Source organism: Centrocercus urophasianus, unplaced genomic scaffold (genome assembly GCF_019232065.1).
Source record: "Centrocercus urophasianus isolate 14NV4802_14NV808 unplaced genomic scaffold, USGS_Curo_1.0 seq_10, whole genome shotgun sequence".
Lineage (NCBI taxonomy): Eukaryota > Metazoa > Chordata > Aves > Galliformes > Phasianidae > Centrocercus > Centrocercus urophasianus.
In genome coordinates this window covers 28,426,504-28,443,460 of record NW_024884142.1, presented here as the reverse complement: position 1 = coordinate 28,443,460, position 16,957 = coordinate 28,426,504, and the positions used below count along the sequence as shown (strand labels likewise).

Genomic DNA, 16,957 nt, shown 5'->3' with positions numbered 1-16,957 from the left:
ACCGGGCCCAGCCCCGCACCTCTCGGCCCAACGCCCGCCCCGCGACCCTCCGCGGGCGGAATCGGCCCCGCCGGAGCGCGGGTTACGGCAGGACGGGCGACAAGAGGGGACCCGGCCGGCCGAGCCGCCGGGGGCTGGGGCCGCGGCCGCTCCCTTGAGAGAGGCCGATAGGGAGGCGACGGAGGCCCTGACGCAGCGGTCCCCTCCTTCCCCTGCTTCCCTCCCTCCCACCCTAGATAGCGAGGAAGGCGCCTCCGGGCAGGGCCGCTCGCCTCCGTCTCCCGGTCCCTTCTCTCCGAGCCCCGCTCCCCGGCCCGGCCGCCGCCCGGCGCCATGGCGTGCGGCGCCACTTTGAAAAGGACTCTGGATTTCGACCCGCTGCTCAGCCCGGCGTCCCCGAAGCGGAGGCGATGTGCGCCATTGTCAGCCCCGGCCTCGGCCGCCGCCTCCTCTTCCTCCTTCGCCTCCCCGCAGAAATACCTGCGCATGGAGCCCTCGCCCTTCGGAGAGGTGTCCTCCCGGCTCACCACAGGTGATTGGGGGGGGAACCCGGGGGGCTGCGGTTAGGGCGTAGGGGAGGAGGGGGTCCTGCGGCCCTCCCCCCACCCAACCCGGCCGTTTTACGTCGGCTCGGCGGTTGGCGACGGCGGAGGCCGGGGCCGGCCCCGCTCGGCTTGGCAGCGTCGCGGCGGAGACACAATGGAAATGGCCGTTTGCGGCAGGAGAGGGGGAGGAGGGACGGGGAGGAAGGGGGGCGGGTAGCGCCGCTGCGGGCGGCCGGCTCTGGGAGAGAGGGGTCGGGGCGGGGGGGCTGCGGAGAGGGACCAAGCAGGGGAGGGGGCGCGGGGGGAGCTGGGCGGTGAGGTCGGGCGGCGGGCACGGAGGGGTTCCTTCTTTTATTTTTTTCTCGTTTTTCCTTTTTTTTTTTTTTTTTTTTTTTTTTTCCGTCTTCTTCCCACCCCCCTCTTCCCCGGTGCTGGGAGAGCCGCAGGGCCGAGCCCGGTTGCGGAAATGCCCGGCGGGGTGGGGACCCGCTCGGAGCCCCCCTGCTCTCGGGGGTGGGAGCGACGGACTCGGGGGGCCACCGCCCCCCGCCCAGACGTTGTGGGGGGGGGGGGGGACGACGGCGACAAGGGGGAGTGGAAGGGAGGGAAGTGGGGAGGGCGGCCCGTCATCAATCACCCGCAAAACGCCGCCGGGAAAGGCCCGAGCGGATAAAACAAAGGGGCGATTCCGTGTGCCGGCCTTTAATGCGCGTCGCCGCCCCGAACGTGACCCATTCTGCGGCATCCTTCAAGTTTCGGGTAGAAAAAAGCGAGCGATGAAAGCGGTTGAGTGCGAGCGTGAGCTGCCTCTAGGGCAGATAAAATGAGAGCGAGCCGTCTCGCCTCGGAGACGTTGGGCGAGAATGGTGCCCGTGCTCTTAACGTGCGAGGAGAGGTGGTTCAGCCGGTGGCCCTGAGCGCCGCGGGTCGGCTCAGCTCGTGGTGGTACCGTTGGGCACGAAGAGAAGAAAGAACGAATGTTGGCTGGGCGTGCAGGTTTGCAGGGCAGTTGGACTAGATGGTCCTCGGAAGTCCCTTCCAACTGAGGGTTCTGTGATTTTGTGACCGGTTGTCCCTTCTTACGGTTACTCCAGTGGGCAGCTTCCAGTAACGCACTCACTTTGTGCTTGCAGCCAGTAGTGATGGCAGCGATGAGGTATTAGATCTGTGTCCTTTGTGTGCAGGAAGGAGCCCTCTGTAATTGTCATAGCTCAGCTTTTTGCATTGCTGCCTTCCGTGCAGAAGTTTGCCCCAGAAAAACCGCTGGCGTTGACCAAGCAGATGACCACTGTGCTTTCAGGCTGCCATCCACGTAGGGGGAATTCCTTTTTTCAGTGTTCCTACTTCATGAAACTACACTATAAAGTAGGACACTTTTTTTTTTTTTCCTTCGGATTTTATTCAGATATTAACAAAAAACCCAAAAAGCAAAAGGAAAAGCTCTGAGGGAGGGGAGTGTACGGAGGGCATACAAAGTGCTCGCACTTGGCATGGATGCCTTGCTGTTTTTTTGAACCTCTAGGAAAAGATCTCGAATGAGTCAGCGGTCTGCGATGAGCGCTGTGCACTCCCCAGTACAGTAAGGCTTTATATACACGCTGAGATAGGTCTTCAAAACCGGAATTCATTTGATTCTTTCTAGAAGATGTGTGGCTTCATTGCAGTGATTTATTTTGGTTTGTTCCTCTGGGGTTTGAAGAGCTGAGATGATGAATATTTAATAGAAATATCATCTGGCAAGTGCATGTGTATTGCTGGAAGGAGATGAATCAATAAAATTTTCTGCAGAGATGATTACTATGGCAGTATTTGAGGTTATACCTGAATTCCTGTCGTACTGTTAGTGATTGTGGCCCTTAAGAACAGAGATGTCACTGAAGTTGAGCAGATCCAGGCCTCATCTCTTGATAAAATCAGAGGTGGGGGCTGTAATCTTTGTGGGAAGGTGGTTCTGTACCGGTGAGGGTGTTTTGTGTGAGCGGTGGTACAATAAAAGGAAAAGTGATTCAAAATGTCTGTGAGCACACTGAGTGCTCCTGAGCAAGGCTCAGTGTGTCTGCAAGTTGTGCACATTTACATGGCCCTTGTGTAAAAGCTCCCTCTGTTTTCTGTTCCAAGCAAAAGAAATTACACAGTGAGAGTGCAAATGTCAGTGTGAAGGAGCTTGCTTACTTTTTCCTTTCAGTTGAATTTAGGGGGATCGTGGCATGTTGAAATGAAATGAAATATACCCAGTGAACAAAATAGAGCTTTTAAAGGGGCCATTTGAAACATTCTGTGGGATTTACCCCATCTAATTTTGTAAATGCCTATCTGACCTAATAATTTGTGGGATTCTGGATAGTCTTGTGGAACAAATGGATGACTTATTGTACAGCTCTGACTGAGAACGAGGCAAAGGGTACTTGAAAAGTATTCACTGCTCTTCATTGACCATAAAAAGGTGGTGAAGCACTGGAATAGGTTGCCCAAGGAGGTTGTGGATGCCCCATCCCTGGAGGCATTCAAGGCTGGATGTGGCTCTGGGCAGCCTGGTCTGGTGGTTGGTGACCCTGCACATAGCAGGGGGGTTGAAACTCGATGATCAGTTTGGTCCTTTTCAACCCAGGCCATTCTATGATTCCTGATGCGGATGTGTACTTTTGCGTTGGATAAATCTTGCCCTCTCTCTGAGGAGAATTCCAGTCAGATTTTACAAGTCTTCCCAGCTGAGTCACTGTTTGGTTCTTTTTTTTTTTTTTCCTGTATTGAGAAATGTACAACAATAGCCAGAGTTCACTCCAGTTAGAGTTTTCTCAGGCTCTTCCTGTAATGCTCACAATTCCAGTACTTAAAAAGTATCTGAATTTGATTTAATGAAATTACTTTGATATGAAACCTTATGCCAATACTTTAACTTCATGAAAAAGATTTTTTTCTACCTGGTGCTGTTTAACTCACCCAGCAGAAAATATATCAGCACCAGAACTTAGCACATGGTTAATCATTTCAAACACGGATTATCTGGAAGCAGAATCTGAACTGCTGGAGGGAGGTGCAGAGAGCGAAGAACACAGTGTGGCAGTCAGATGAGAAAACAGCTGTCTCTACAGAGTGGTCATAGACAAATAAACGACACGTCTGTTTGAGAGGCAAGGCTTATTCAAGATGAAACTTATATCTCACAAGAGTGCTTTAATATTCTGTGGTTATTTGAACAGCTGTTAGGTCACTTCCAGTTTCTCAATGAATTTGGCAGCCAAACTGTAATTGTGGCCAGCCGTCTATATTTTCTGTGGAGTTGACCTTCCAATTACTTGAGCATACTCTGTGAGTGCGTTTGGTAATTCTGGATACTGTTGTTTGCATCTAGAGTTACCTGCTTAAAAGCACATTCACGTAGGACACAACTGCCTGATGTAAGATGGCTCTGAGCAGTTTCCTACTGCTGGGACGGTACCTCAGTTCTGCTTGGTTGTCAGTTCTTGCTTGTGGTGGGCTTGATCTGTGTGTTCCGAATGGCTCTGTTGGTTAGAGCCCTACAACTGATGATGGGTGGAATGACAGAGATGGGAAGGTAGTTAGAAACATCTGCAAGTCACCAGGTACATGCTGTGCTATAGCTGAAATATGGCCCAGTGGATGGACTGTGTGAGAAGGGGCTGGAGAGCTGCATGGCTGGGTCATGTGCTATGCGTGTTTCCTTTCCTCAGCGGTCCTCAGGATGCTGTCTTGTTTTTAAGCTGTTACATACATTTTTGAGTCTGTGAGGAAGAAGTGTCAGTATTTCTTGAATTCTGTGTTGGATGAATTTTGCATTCTCTGCTGGAGAACCATTACTCGCAGTTTTACCTTGATGAAAGGTCACATTTTGGGCTAGAGAATGTGGAATGTACTGTATTCAAGTCGTTTGCTTAATTCAAGGGCACGTTAGTGCTAGAAGCCCACGTGTCTGAATGCTTGAGGCTGAGGTCCCAGCGGGAGGTGCAGTCCAAAAAGCCAACTGGTGAGGGTCGAGTGGGGGTGGTGTTGCAGGATCCTTGGCTGGGGCTCAGTAACTGAGAAAACAAATGCGATGGGTAGCTTTCTTCCACACTGCTATTTCAGAATCAGAGGATAAGCTGCAGCTAGAACTTAGCAGAATCCAAAAGAATGTTGTATTAAAAAACAGTTTGTGAAATCCCTTAAAAATCCCCAAGCAAACTGTGCAGTTCTTCTCTCCATCAGAAACACTGGTGTACTCAGACATTCCCCCAGTGGTGTCGCAAACCAGAAATGGGAGTGGGTGGGGTTATGGAGAACAGCTTCACCTCGGGTCACTGGTTGGGATCCAAGCAGGGATGATGTCGGAAATCAGACGGCGTATGGAAACTGTTGAATTGATGTGCTCTTTGGTAATGGGTGTGCACAATTGGTGTTTGCTGCTTCGGTGGCAGTCTGATGGCAAATGGCTGTAGTCAGGAGATGGCAAATAGAGTTGGTCGTGAGACGCCGTCTTGTGAGAGATGAATAAGCAGGAAACAGTTTAATTTCTTTAATATATGCCCTTTCCTTTCACAGAGTAATCTGAAAAATTGGGTCTAATTACCAAAAATGTTAAAAGTTATGCAAGAAAATGACTTTGACCTTTCTGAGTAGGAAGAGCTGCAAGCCTTCCCCATAGGCTGTCCTCCTGTGACCTTTCGGTTGTCCTCTTGAGCAAACGGAGAGCCGCGTCTCTCCGCAAGCTCTGCTCAGGCTGCAGCCAAGGCCAGCTCTGCATTTCCAGTGTACAAACGCAGTGGGTTTGGAATGCGTTGGTACCACCGCATCTCCTTCTGCCTAATTTCTGTTTTGTTAACTTTTATTGGCGTGGGTATTTATTGCTAAATTGCTTTGGCGCGATGCCAGGCTTCTTATTGTGCTCCAGTATGGCAGAAATCATTAGGATTTTAAAAACAAAACATTCCCACCCCTTAAAAAAAAAAAATAGAACAAAAACCAGAAAAAGCGCGTAATGATGGCATCTGGATGCAATAATTTAATCTGTATGAGAAGTTTCTGTATAGATTCCTGTGGCGACTAGAAATGTTAAATGCCTTTGGTCTTCGATGTCATAAAATATCGAAGCAAATTTTTTGTTTCAATGGCAAGTCTGATAGATGCACTGCGACGTTTTTTTGTGCATGAAGAGAAAGATCTAATTGCTGTATCTAATACATTTTGCATCGCTTGATTTATTTTTCATCGCTCAACCCCTTGATCGGGAGCGCTGGGGTTTCCTGAAAGAACACGTTTGCGGGATGAGCTAATGCATGTGTGAGCATCGGGCACGTCACGGGAGAAGCAGAACCTTCAAGTAATTGAATCTCCTGAGGTAGCCCATTCTGGGCTGCAGGATCCGTGACGAGTGCTTCTGGAGCTGCAGGCACTGCTGCCAAGTGTCAGCGCCGTCCCCTTCCTGCTTTCTGTCTTAGAGCCTGCTCCTCTGAGATGAGCGTGCTTTGCAAAAGCATACGTTCTGTGACTGAAGTCTAACACGGCGTGCCTAATTAAGAAACTTAACTGGAGCGATTGATGCCTGTGACCAAAGCAAGAAGAGGAATATCTGGACAGTTTTAATTTGTCTTGTGTCTGTGGAGTCCCTGTTTATGTAGATAAAAAGCCAAAAACAACTGGGGAATATTGTTAATCCATTGCATTGCTGCAGTGCTGTCCTGTCCAGAGGAGACGCTAGCACCCTAACATTGATTTTGTGTATCTGGAGAGATCTAAATTTGGACTGTGGTAACATCTTCAACCAAATGTTGAGTAAGGGTGAAAAGCCTGGACTAGAGCAGTGGAACAGATTGGCCTTAAAGGGAGCTAGGAGCCATTGAGATGCATGCTGCTGGCATCAGGAGAGCACTGCACTGATTCACTTAGACAAAATCTCAGGCGTGGCTGAGGTTTGAATGCATATGTTGAATGGTGACATTGCAAACTGAAACCTGAACTGTAGCTTCCATTTCAGGCCAGGAAAAAGTGCTACTCTGATTTCAGCCTATTGAGTCACCTTCCTACTTGTTTTGCCAATGTTTCCTTCAGCTAAATGGGAGAAGTCGGGAACTGAGATGTGAAATTGCTGGCTTGAAAATCAAGCCAAAAAGAAAAATCCTTCAGGGGAAACAATTGGCATCTTCATGGTTGATAAGAGGTTATTAAAATGGAGAAAATAATTGCTTGCCTTGTTACCTTTTCAGATGGAACGACTGTTGCCCTTGTACGTAATTTCTAGGCAATTACAGGTCAGGATGGAGTAATTAGATGACAGAATGATGAAAAAGAATAATTTCTTGTCTCTTATCGTGAGTTGAAGGAAGTAGGCATCACTCCTTGGAAGTAAACATTTGGCTTTGTAATGCATTAGCGTGACATATCATATTCCAGGTGCCAAGCTTGAATTCTGGTTTGCCCCTTCAGGTTCCATTCTCTTGGTTGTGAAAGCAGCATGAAGTGTGTAATTCTGCTTCCCTCATCATCTCAGATTCAGAAGGAGGACTGGGGTGAATGCTGTCCTTGCTTGATTGCAGCGTTAAATGAACAAATATATTTAATGTCATGATCTTAGTGTACAGCACTCTAGATGAAAAACCATCCATGCATGTCATTGTGTTCACATCTATTCGGCTGACTCCCCCTGGTGCTGACAGCAGCCTCCTTTTTTATTCTTTACGCTGGCCTGGAACCTGGCCCTTTTAAATAAGGATGGAGAAGGGGACACGTAGCACATAGTCTGTGCCCAGCACCCATGGTCACTTCTGAATCAGAAATGTCACCTGTGAGAAGTCCTCATGCATTGCAGCGTGGTGGCAGCGTGGGTTTTTCCTGCCGCTGCCCCAGATGGAGCAGGCCCAGTTCTCATGCTCAGCACCTCAGCCCAGTGTTTCCTGGCAGGCAGCTGTGTGCCTCCTGATGTATCTACAGCCAATGGGATGGGAAGTTAAAATGGAACAGAGGGTAGGCTGCAGAGAAAGATAGTTGTGTGGAACACACCACCTCTTACCATCGTACGTAAGATTGCTGCCTGAAGGACAGTGTCCGCTTGAACTTTGGCACCAGTGAAGATGGCAGCGAGTCCAATTTAAAATAGCTAACAAATTCTGATGTATGTCATCCGTGTTCTCGCTTCAGCTTTATAGTCTTAGGCTTAGTTAATTTGAGTTTTCTTCAGTGAGTACACCTCCAGATTCTAGATTTTAATGTATGAAGTAATTCATTAAATGAAATAACTCAAAAAAGACAGCTTGGGCCTTCTTATTTAAGGAACACGAAAGGAACATGTCCTGTGTCTGACACCAGGTAAATGACCGTTTTAATTCAGTCATCAACTGCAGAGAGAACGGCTAGAGTTAATTGGAAGTGAAGGAAAATAAGAACCAACTTGAAAAGGCAAGAAAGCTTTTTGGAAGCAGAAGCATTAGTAAAAATAAGGAATGTGAATAAATGTGTGTTGCCTGTATTCCTTCAGTGAATTTGGATGCACTCCAGCTGTTTTATGCTTTCCTGAAAATCATACAGTAAGTGCATCCCTTAATAGTGAAGTGAAATGTTTTTACAAAGAGATGCCGTTCAAATGAAATCCAGATCAATTTAATCAGGCGTTGGTTCAGTGACATCAAATTATCATTCAGGCTTGCATTTAAAACCAATCGTGAAGGCAAGTGGTAGGTTTTATGTCATTGTACATCAACTAAAATAGACCTACTCAGTCTTCGGTGCTGCCTGTTTGATTTCAGGTATTCCAAGTCCAGTTATTCACGTGCAAAGTCGTTGAATAGTTTGGTGCTGCGTTAAACGAGCGAGTTTCACTTACTAATCTTCATTTTATGAGTGGAGGGCATTAGGAGGTGAATCACTGCCATTGGCACAGCTCGCGTGCTGCTGGCAGTGCAGTGCCAAGCACCCACCTGTGGGCCAGTTCTGTGTGCTCACCAGCGCTGCTTCACATCTCCTGAATCAGTCTGTATGTAGGAATTCTGTTAGCCAGCACAGGATAACTGCGTGCCCAAGTCTTCTGGCGGGACTTTGGGTTCCAGGCTTTTTTCTGTCGTCTTTTTCTTACCTGGTGGCTGTTTGCAATGTAGACAAGTATGCTGCTGTCGTTTCTGCTCTGCTGAGTTTAAGTTGCAGAGCTTTCCCTGAAGGTAGTGTTGCTGTGCAGGCTGCCAAAGGAGCTTTTACTGGGAGGTGATGTTGCAGTAGATCTGTCCATAGCTTTTTTCCTATGATTTATGATGGTCAGAGCAATACTAGAAGATGGCAAATTAGAAGTAGATGAAGCTACTGTAATATTGATATATTTGTGTATTCCTTGGTGCATGGAACTTTACTTTTTGTTCCAGCTGTACTGTTTGTTCCCAGAGTCAGGGCACGCTTATTTTTTCTCCTTTTATCTTGCTCGTGCTCCTTCTGATCTGGTTGGGTTTTATACATTCTCTCTGAGTATTTTCTGTGTAATTTGCAGACGTGGTGAGGGCTGGAAGAAACCTGGCTGATAGCTGTTGGTTTAAAACCGTTGACTGAGTCTGTTTAGATTTTTTCTTAACATTTTTGGAGGTTAATCTGGTTTGAAAATATTTCAACGTATATAATACTAAAGAGAGCTATAGAGAAGACTTAGCAAAGTTGTTATGCCCCAAATTTGGCTGATATTTTTGCAGTTCATACAGAGTTTGTAAAGCAAAATGTGGCCAAGACCACATAGTTGCAGCGGAGGATCCATGCACAGTTGTGTTCACCAGGTAACATAAATACAGTGTGTATCCTTGCAGTCAGGTTTCTTAGAGCATAGATGGTGTTTCTTGGAGCTTTGGGATAGGTGTGACTTTATCAGCTGACTGGATTCCCACTCAGAGGTGAGCAGTGTCCCTGGAGCCAGAACAGCACTTGATTCTGAGGAAGAGGATTGTTTTGCTGCCCTAATGCTGTTGAGTTAAAATGTTGCAACACCAGCCTCCCAACATCTGATACAGCACCTATGTGACAAGTTCTACCTGGGATTCTGCTTCAGTTCAGAAGCCTGAGTCTTTAACCTGATCTGTGTATTTCTGTACCTCAGTGGAGTATAGTTCATAGTCTGTCCTACAACAGTAGGAATCCTCCAGCTTCCACCTTCCTCAATTTCCTTCATTTCCACACTGTGCTCCTTATATTATCTGCAGTTGCTGCTTCTTTCAACCAAGTTACTGTAAGGGGCAGAACTGTACAAGTGTGTACACAAGGGTGTAGGATGGAAAAGGTATGAATTGCAGAACACTCTTAGTCCAGGAGCAGCATCCAGACAAGCTCCTTGGAGAAAGTGCTGGTACTTCTGTTGGCTGGAATTGATTTCCTTGCCTGCAAATGGGAAGCCCCTAGATTGACTCGTGCAATTAAAAAGCAGCCACCACCACTGAACCTCTGAACCAGAAATTGATAAATGTGTGCTTCTGTTTGATCTGGCACAGGCTTCAGCCACTTACTGAAAGTGATTTTTGCTGAAATTAACTTGCTTCATATGGGTGCTTGTTAGGAAATGTTCCAGTGTAGTACCTCAAGAACATTTGGTTCACAAACACTGAAAACTGGTGTAGAAGGTTTCATGGTGTTGCACTGAACAGAAACAGGAAGGAACTGAGTTGGAGCTTTTTGCAACCCTGACACAATCACAGTGGTGTGTGTGAGCCTTGAAAGGCCACCTCTGCTGTAAGTCTAGAAGCTTAGTGTCAGGGAAGCAGGCAGTTTAGGGAAATGTTTGGTTTGTAAATAGGTTTGAGCATTTAAAAGAATTGTTGTAGAAGGGGAGTCTTTGGAGTTCTCTTTGTTTGAAGGTCTCCTGGAGAAGTAGGGGAGGAGGCATTTTTTCCAAGGGATGTCCCATTTTGTGGCTCTGATGTTCCTGAGAGCTTTTTGTTGCATGGAATTTCAGCAAGGAAGTGCCATAGAGTTGATAATCCTGTTGCAGGGCTTGCTGTTTTCCTTGGAATTTCTCATCTCAACAGAGATGAGATTATTAGAAGCACCTGCTGTATTACCCAGTGCTGGTCAAATGCTGACTTGCTTATTGCCATCCTCTCTTAAAAGAGGCTATTGATCCATCCACAGGGTTCATCTGGATGGATCTGAGGCTGTGAAGTGTTGTGGATGGCATTTGTTTTCTCCTTTTGGTTTCCACTTCTTGGAGGGTTTAAGCAGTAGCTGCTTTATGAATGTTTGGTCAGAATTGTTTCCTTCTCTACTTTGCTGCTTAATTTTTGTCTGTGTGTATCATTCAGTTTTTGGTTCCTGCTTTTCAAAATTAGACTGTTTGTTGTTGTTAGCAGTACCCCAGCACTGGCACTTGACTGTAACAAATAATGTATTTTGCTCGTGTGTTTTCTTGTGAAAACGCTCTGGGCTCAGGCTTCTCAGTTAGTTTCATTATTTGCTTTGTGTCCTGGGTAAAATGTTACCATTCTTGGGGGCTTAGGAGTTTAGTTGTTAGCATCTCTTGGTCATCTGCATTTGATGTTCTAGTGGAAATAAAATTAAGTGAAATGCTGAAATTTAAGTTTAGGTTTAATTCCTTTACTGTTTTTCTTCTAGAACAAATTCTGTACAACATAAAACAGGAGTACAAACGCATGCAGAAGAGGAGACACTTAGAAAATAGCTTCCAGCAGACAGATCCTTGTTGTTCTACTGATGCACAGCCACATGCATTTCTTCTTACTGGACCAGCTTTGCCAGGTAACCAGAGCATTCTGTGTAATTTTGGTGTGCGTTCTCAGATTCTGAGGAAATAATTTTCCCTTTTTGCTGCCTGTGTTGTTGCACTTTCTCACCAGCGATGGTTTCTTTTTTTGGGGGGGGGCAATAATAGCATTAATCTGGAAGCTTACCAGGTTTTCTTCTTTCCCTGTTACTGATCTTGTAATAGGCAAGGTTACAAAGCAGCTGTCTTCGCAAAAATACATTGTGGTTTTAATATAAAATAGAAGCTTGAGTTTGTAAATGGCAACTGTCATTTGTGCTACACTGTGTAACGCTCCTGGTTTTTGAAAGAGATGTCCTCCTTTTACAGCTAAGATTCTCTTTAATTTGAAGTTTTGAAGTGGCTCTTGAAACTCTTGAGAGAAACACAGAAACTCTTCTCCAAATAATTTGTAAAATTCCTTTAGCATAAAAGGTGTGAGGAAAACGGGTTATAGTACTGGCTCTGAACTCCTTGCAAGCAGGACTTGGGTTATGCTTCAATATTTTTGTCTTAGGTACTTCATCTGCAGCATCATCACCATTGAAAAAAGAACAGCCTCTGTTTACTCTCAGACAAGTTGGAATGATCTGTGAACGTTTGCTGAAAGAACGTGAAGAGAAAATTCGTGAAGAGTATGAAGAAATTTTGACCACAAAACTTGCAGGTATATTAATGGGTCAAAATAATGTGCTAGCATGAATTCAAAAGCTTTTTTTTTTTTCTTCTCATCTTTGTATTATGCCATGGTGTTTTTTCCCAGAGTTAGTCTGATGAAGGAATGAGATTGCATACAGGGCAGATAAAGCTGTGTAGACTCTTTGATAGGATTTTCTGTTCTGCGCTGCTTTGGATAGAAACTGTGACTCCTGGGTATTACTAATCAATGGAAACAGAGGTTTTATTTCACACAGAACTTTCTCTCGCTGCTGTGTTGGAATTGATCATTTCCTCTTCATTTTTTTTTGCCAGAAAGACTTTCTATTTTACTTCTTTAAGAGCTCTTTGTGAAGGATTTTTTTTTTCCTGCTTGGAAACTGACTTCCTTTTTCTGGAATTTGGCAAGAAGACACAGTACCTAAGATTTCCCTGTCTCTTCCCAGTACTTACATTACACTGCTGCCAGTGGTGTTGGGTAGCTGCTTCAGTGTCAGTAATTTAGCTGCATTTCTGTTCCCCTGTGTTGAATTCTTGCTTTTTCTACCAATCAGCCTCGTGTCAGCTTAGCTTTTGATAAGGATCTTGTTAATGCCAGCATTGTAAAAAGGACTTTTCTTCAGTTGTCAGTGTCTTCTAAGTGCTTTGCTAACATCTGAGGACCTAATTTTGATGTGTTCAGAGGTAGGTGCCTTCACAATATGATGTGGTGTCTAATGCTTAGTATGATTGTAACGAGCATTTCAGGACACTCTTTGGCAGTGAGCTTGCTTTTGAATACCTGTTGCCGTTGTGTCCCACCTGAAAACCCATCAGATTAAAGTTAGCAAATCTCTGCATTCAGGAGCCAGCCCTTCTGTGGCGTCGCTCCTGCGGAAGGTCACCAGGCTTGTGTCAGACTGCTGGGTTGCACACAGCGGCCTTGTGTCTGCACCTGAGTCTGTGTTCACGTTCTGTGCTTTCTGATCTGCCACCCTGAAGTCAGTGTTTTTTCAGTATATAACTAGCCCTATGTACTTAGTTTTCTTTGGACCTAATGTTTCATTTCTAGATTTTTCTTTCTTAACCTGATTCAGACTGATTAATTGAAACTAGAGTCTTTTTTTTCTTCTAACTTATGTATGTTAGGAATGGAGTCCTTTCTTACATTCTTAGATGCATTTCATTTAGCAGTGATGATAATAACTAATTGAAGACCAGATAAGCTCATTGATTTGTCTCAGTCTTTGAGTACAACTTGCAGTTCTTTACAGCAAGAACCTCTGGGATTGTGTGCTCTTGTGTCAGTCTGAAAGGGAACTTCTGGGAAGGAGAACAGCACCTTCTCTCAGGGCCTGAGGGCAGCATACAGTGAGATGAGATTAGGTTTATTTCCTTGTAGGGTGATCTCCAGAAGAACTAGTTATTGCATCCCATATATCGTACCAGTAGTGAATTCTTAGTAGTGAATTACCCAGGAATTTAGAAATAAACTGCTGGAAGAATTGGGCATAATTCCTCCCACAGACCACTTGCATCTTTCTGCTGACAGAAAGTGAGAGTGATTATATCCTTTTCTTAGCTCTGTACAGTGAGGTGATAACTCATTCTTACAGACGAGTGAAATTAATGAAAATGTAACTGGAAATTGTGTAACAAATACTGACTAGCTTCTTTCAAGTGACTGAATGGAATTTTTGAATATTTTCTTCGTTCCTTTCCTGAATCATGCTTTTCTTGGAGGTAGTTAGCCAGATACTGCCTTTGTTTTCCTCTGCCATGTTCTTTGTGAGCAGAATTGCTTTTCACGTAGTGTGAGTGATGGAGTGATGAATGGAAAGGTGAGGTCTCTGTAATGCCCCGATTTCCCCTCCTGTCTCTGTTATTTGAAACCTCTGTTAGTGTAAATTTGGGTTTGCAAAATCCTTTGCAGATTTGAGAACCAGAGGGAAGACCGCAAGGGGCTAAGTGAAACCTCTGCTTGGAAACAGTTCTAGAACCCTCTTGTGAAAAATAGCTCTATTACTGCAGTTCAAGTTATGTATTCATAGTAACAGGGCTTGTATTTGTGGCATTTAGCCATCTTTTGACTTGAAGTAGCTAAAACCTGTCCTAGGGGGTTCCAGTGGTACAAGTATCTTTACAGGTGTTCATTTCAGTTTTCATCAGCTTACTATAGATCACTTTTACCTTTGGATTCCTTAGCTTTCTTATGCTGAATGCCACAAGAAGGGGTTTTTCATTAATTGTAGATTCTTAAAATTACCAAAACCAGATTTTTAGCAGAGATGGTGCTACAAAGTGGCTGTGTGTGTGGACTTAAACCTGTAAAGAAGAAAGCTTGTAGGTTTATTTCTGGCCTTTAATACATTCTTTCAGGAAAAGTTCCAGTTGCTGTTGGTTTTGGAAATGGTTTCTGGGCATCAAATCCTTCAATCTGCTCTTTGTGTTATTTTGTTGTTTGGCTGAGATCCTCACGTGGCTGCTGAAAAGCCATCAGTCAGAACTGCAGTGAGACAGAGGTTGTGCTTGTGGGCAGAGGGGAACTGGCCGCCACGGTGCTGGGCCTCCTCGCTCAAGGATGAGTGTCCTCAGATGGCCGGGCTTTGGGCTGCTGCTGCACTGCTTGCTGATTACTGATACGCTGTTTACTTCAAAGGTGAAGCTCCTCCCTGCAAGAGGATGGGGACTTTAATGGGGCAAACCTGTGGGACTAGGAACTGCTCCAAATCTAACTGCATTTTTGGTTGAAGATTGCCTTCTTTGACCTTGCCCTTTTCTCAGAACACCCCACATTGCTGCACATGTATTTTTCCACAAGGGAGGAAGGGGAATGGAGAGGAGCGGCATCTGGTAGATATTACTCTCCTTGTTCAATTTCCTAGTTCTGAAAGGTGATATCCTGCTGATGAGTGCACTATTAATACTGAACAAAATATTGCGAATGTATGGATGTGTGCATAGAAATGATAGTATTTCTGGGAAATAATGCTTAGTTCAAAGCCAGGTAAATACATTTGGTATCTCAGTTCCATTTCAGATCACTCAGTGGCTCTTCTCATGAAGTTCAGAGTCAGCTGCATCTCCCTGTTGTGGCTGCTTTTGTGACTAGAATTAGTCAAGCGTTAGCCACTTCACATCTCAGCTTTTAGTTTGTCTGTGCTTTTGATTTCCTGGCAGAAAGTATTTCTAACTCTGTAACAAATCCTTTTCCCATACTTCTTTGTTTCCATTTCATTAATTTTTTTACATCTGATAGTGATAGGAGCAGTGGGAAGTTACACTTCCAATGCTAGCACTGACCATAATGCCACGTTTGTTTAACTCCTTTGCCTGTAATAGGCATCTGTGAAATGGGCACATTGAGTTACTTGAAAACATTCTGACTTAGCAGGTACTAGGTATATTGAGATCTTTGTGTGTGCATGTGATGCACTTATCTGGGAGAGTACTACTGCTTTTCTGTGGGAAATCCTTTCAATTTAGGGGACGTACTGCAGTGTTGTTCTTTGGGATTGGAGAAGAATGGCAGCTGTGAGCTGTGTGAAGGCACTTGAAGCTACTCCTAGTGGATGTGTGTTTAATTGCTATGATCTGTATGGTATGAAAAGTAGCCTTAAATATTTTTCAGCCTGAGTTAATCTTAATACTCACACTTGTGATGTTTCATGCTTGCAGAACAATACGACGCGTTTGTGAAGTTCACGCATGATCAAATCATGCGACGATATGGAGAACAGCCCGCCAGTTGTGAGTATCGATTTCCTCCGCCTCCTGCAGCAGCGTTAGGTGACTGACCTTGCGGTAGCTTACATGGCCATTGTTTGATGCTGGGCTTCAGCGAGGCCCCGCGGTACAAATGCTTGACGTTGACAGTATGGAGAGTCGAGGTTGAAAGGAAGACGTGTGATAGAATGCGGCTCTCGCTTAAAACACGGAGCCGTCTCCCATTCCGTGCTGATTTTCGGAACAACTTTGGGTGCTGCCGTAGCAGATTTGCACAGACCTGGCTCTTGTTAACTGCATTATTAATCCCTGTTTTTTTTCTCTTCGCAGACGTTTCATGAATCACATTTTCTGCATATGTGGGCTGCCCTATCCACCCCGTTTTATTGTTGCAAGCTGTCCCAGTAATGACTTGCAGCAATGCCATATTTTTTCCCCCTGTGAACACAGGTTATTTCAAGCTTTTGTCAGTGGCAACCACTCTTATGCAGCAACTGGTTTTGGAGTGCTCCCTGATGTCAGTACCACCTGGATGTGGACCTTTGCTACCTGTAATAATACCAGTGGCCTCATTTGCTGTATCATTACAATTTGGCTTCTTATGTTAATAAGTTTGAAAAAGTAAAGGATTAAAGCTGATGTTCTAGAAGTTGCCCTTCACTGGTTGTGTAAATAAAAATGTAGAATGACACTTCTGACTGAAGTTAGTGTGGTTTTCATAACTGTGCACTACAACAAAGCTGTAATCACAGTTAAATTAGAATGTAATCCCAGGACAATTTTAAGCAAATAGCCCACAGTACTGCCTGTGAAATAGTGAAGGAGGGCATTTCTGTATTCCATGACTTTTTTGGGGGTTAAGAATGGGTTTATATGATTTCTCATTTTTGTAGTTTTTATTTATTCTCTCAGTCTTTAACAAATGTTTATTGCTGCAATTTTTCAGTGTATCATTGTTTTACTGCCCTTGTAGTACTGGAATTTAGTTGGAAGAATAAAACATTTACTTCTAATCTGTTTGTTTTTAATACGCAGGTGGAACTTTTGCCGTGTGTGAATAAACTGAAATCTGAGTGTTTAAATGAAAACTTTATTTACCAGCAGCAGTAGGTGGGTCAGAATTTTTAGACAAGGAAAAAAGTGGATGAAAATGTTACGTAAGCCTTCAGAGGCCGCAAATTGTGTTAGGATGGATGCGGTCTGTAGTTACGGAGGCATGTTTGTTATACAACTGCCAGTGCTGCTTTAAGCGACTGCCGCTGACTCAACAGCTGTGCTCATCTTCCTTCAGTTCTGAGTGACACATCAAAGGAGATGTGCTCACAGATAGAGCGGCTGC

General features: G+C 44.9%; 1 protein-coding gene across 1 annotated transcript; it reads left to right on the top strand.

Moving 5' to 3' along the window:
• The first annotated feature begins 294 nt into the window (after positions 1-294).
• AKIRIN2 (akirin 2) lies at positions 295-16,631 on the top strand. Its single transcript, XM_042830373.1, has 5 exons — positions 295-532; positions 11,109-11,252; positions 11,774-11,923; positions 15,571-15,642; positions 15,949-16,631. Exons 1-5 carry the CDS (start codon positions 334-336, stop codon positions 15,957-15,959), a joined length of 576 nt encoding a protein of 191 aa, XP_042686307.1. The 5' UTR covers positions 295-333; the 3' UTR covers positions 15,960-16,631.
• Positions 16,632-16,957: the final 326 nt, after the last annotated feature.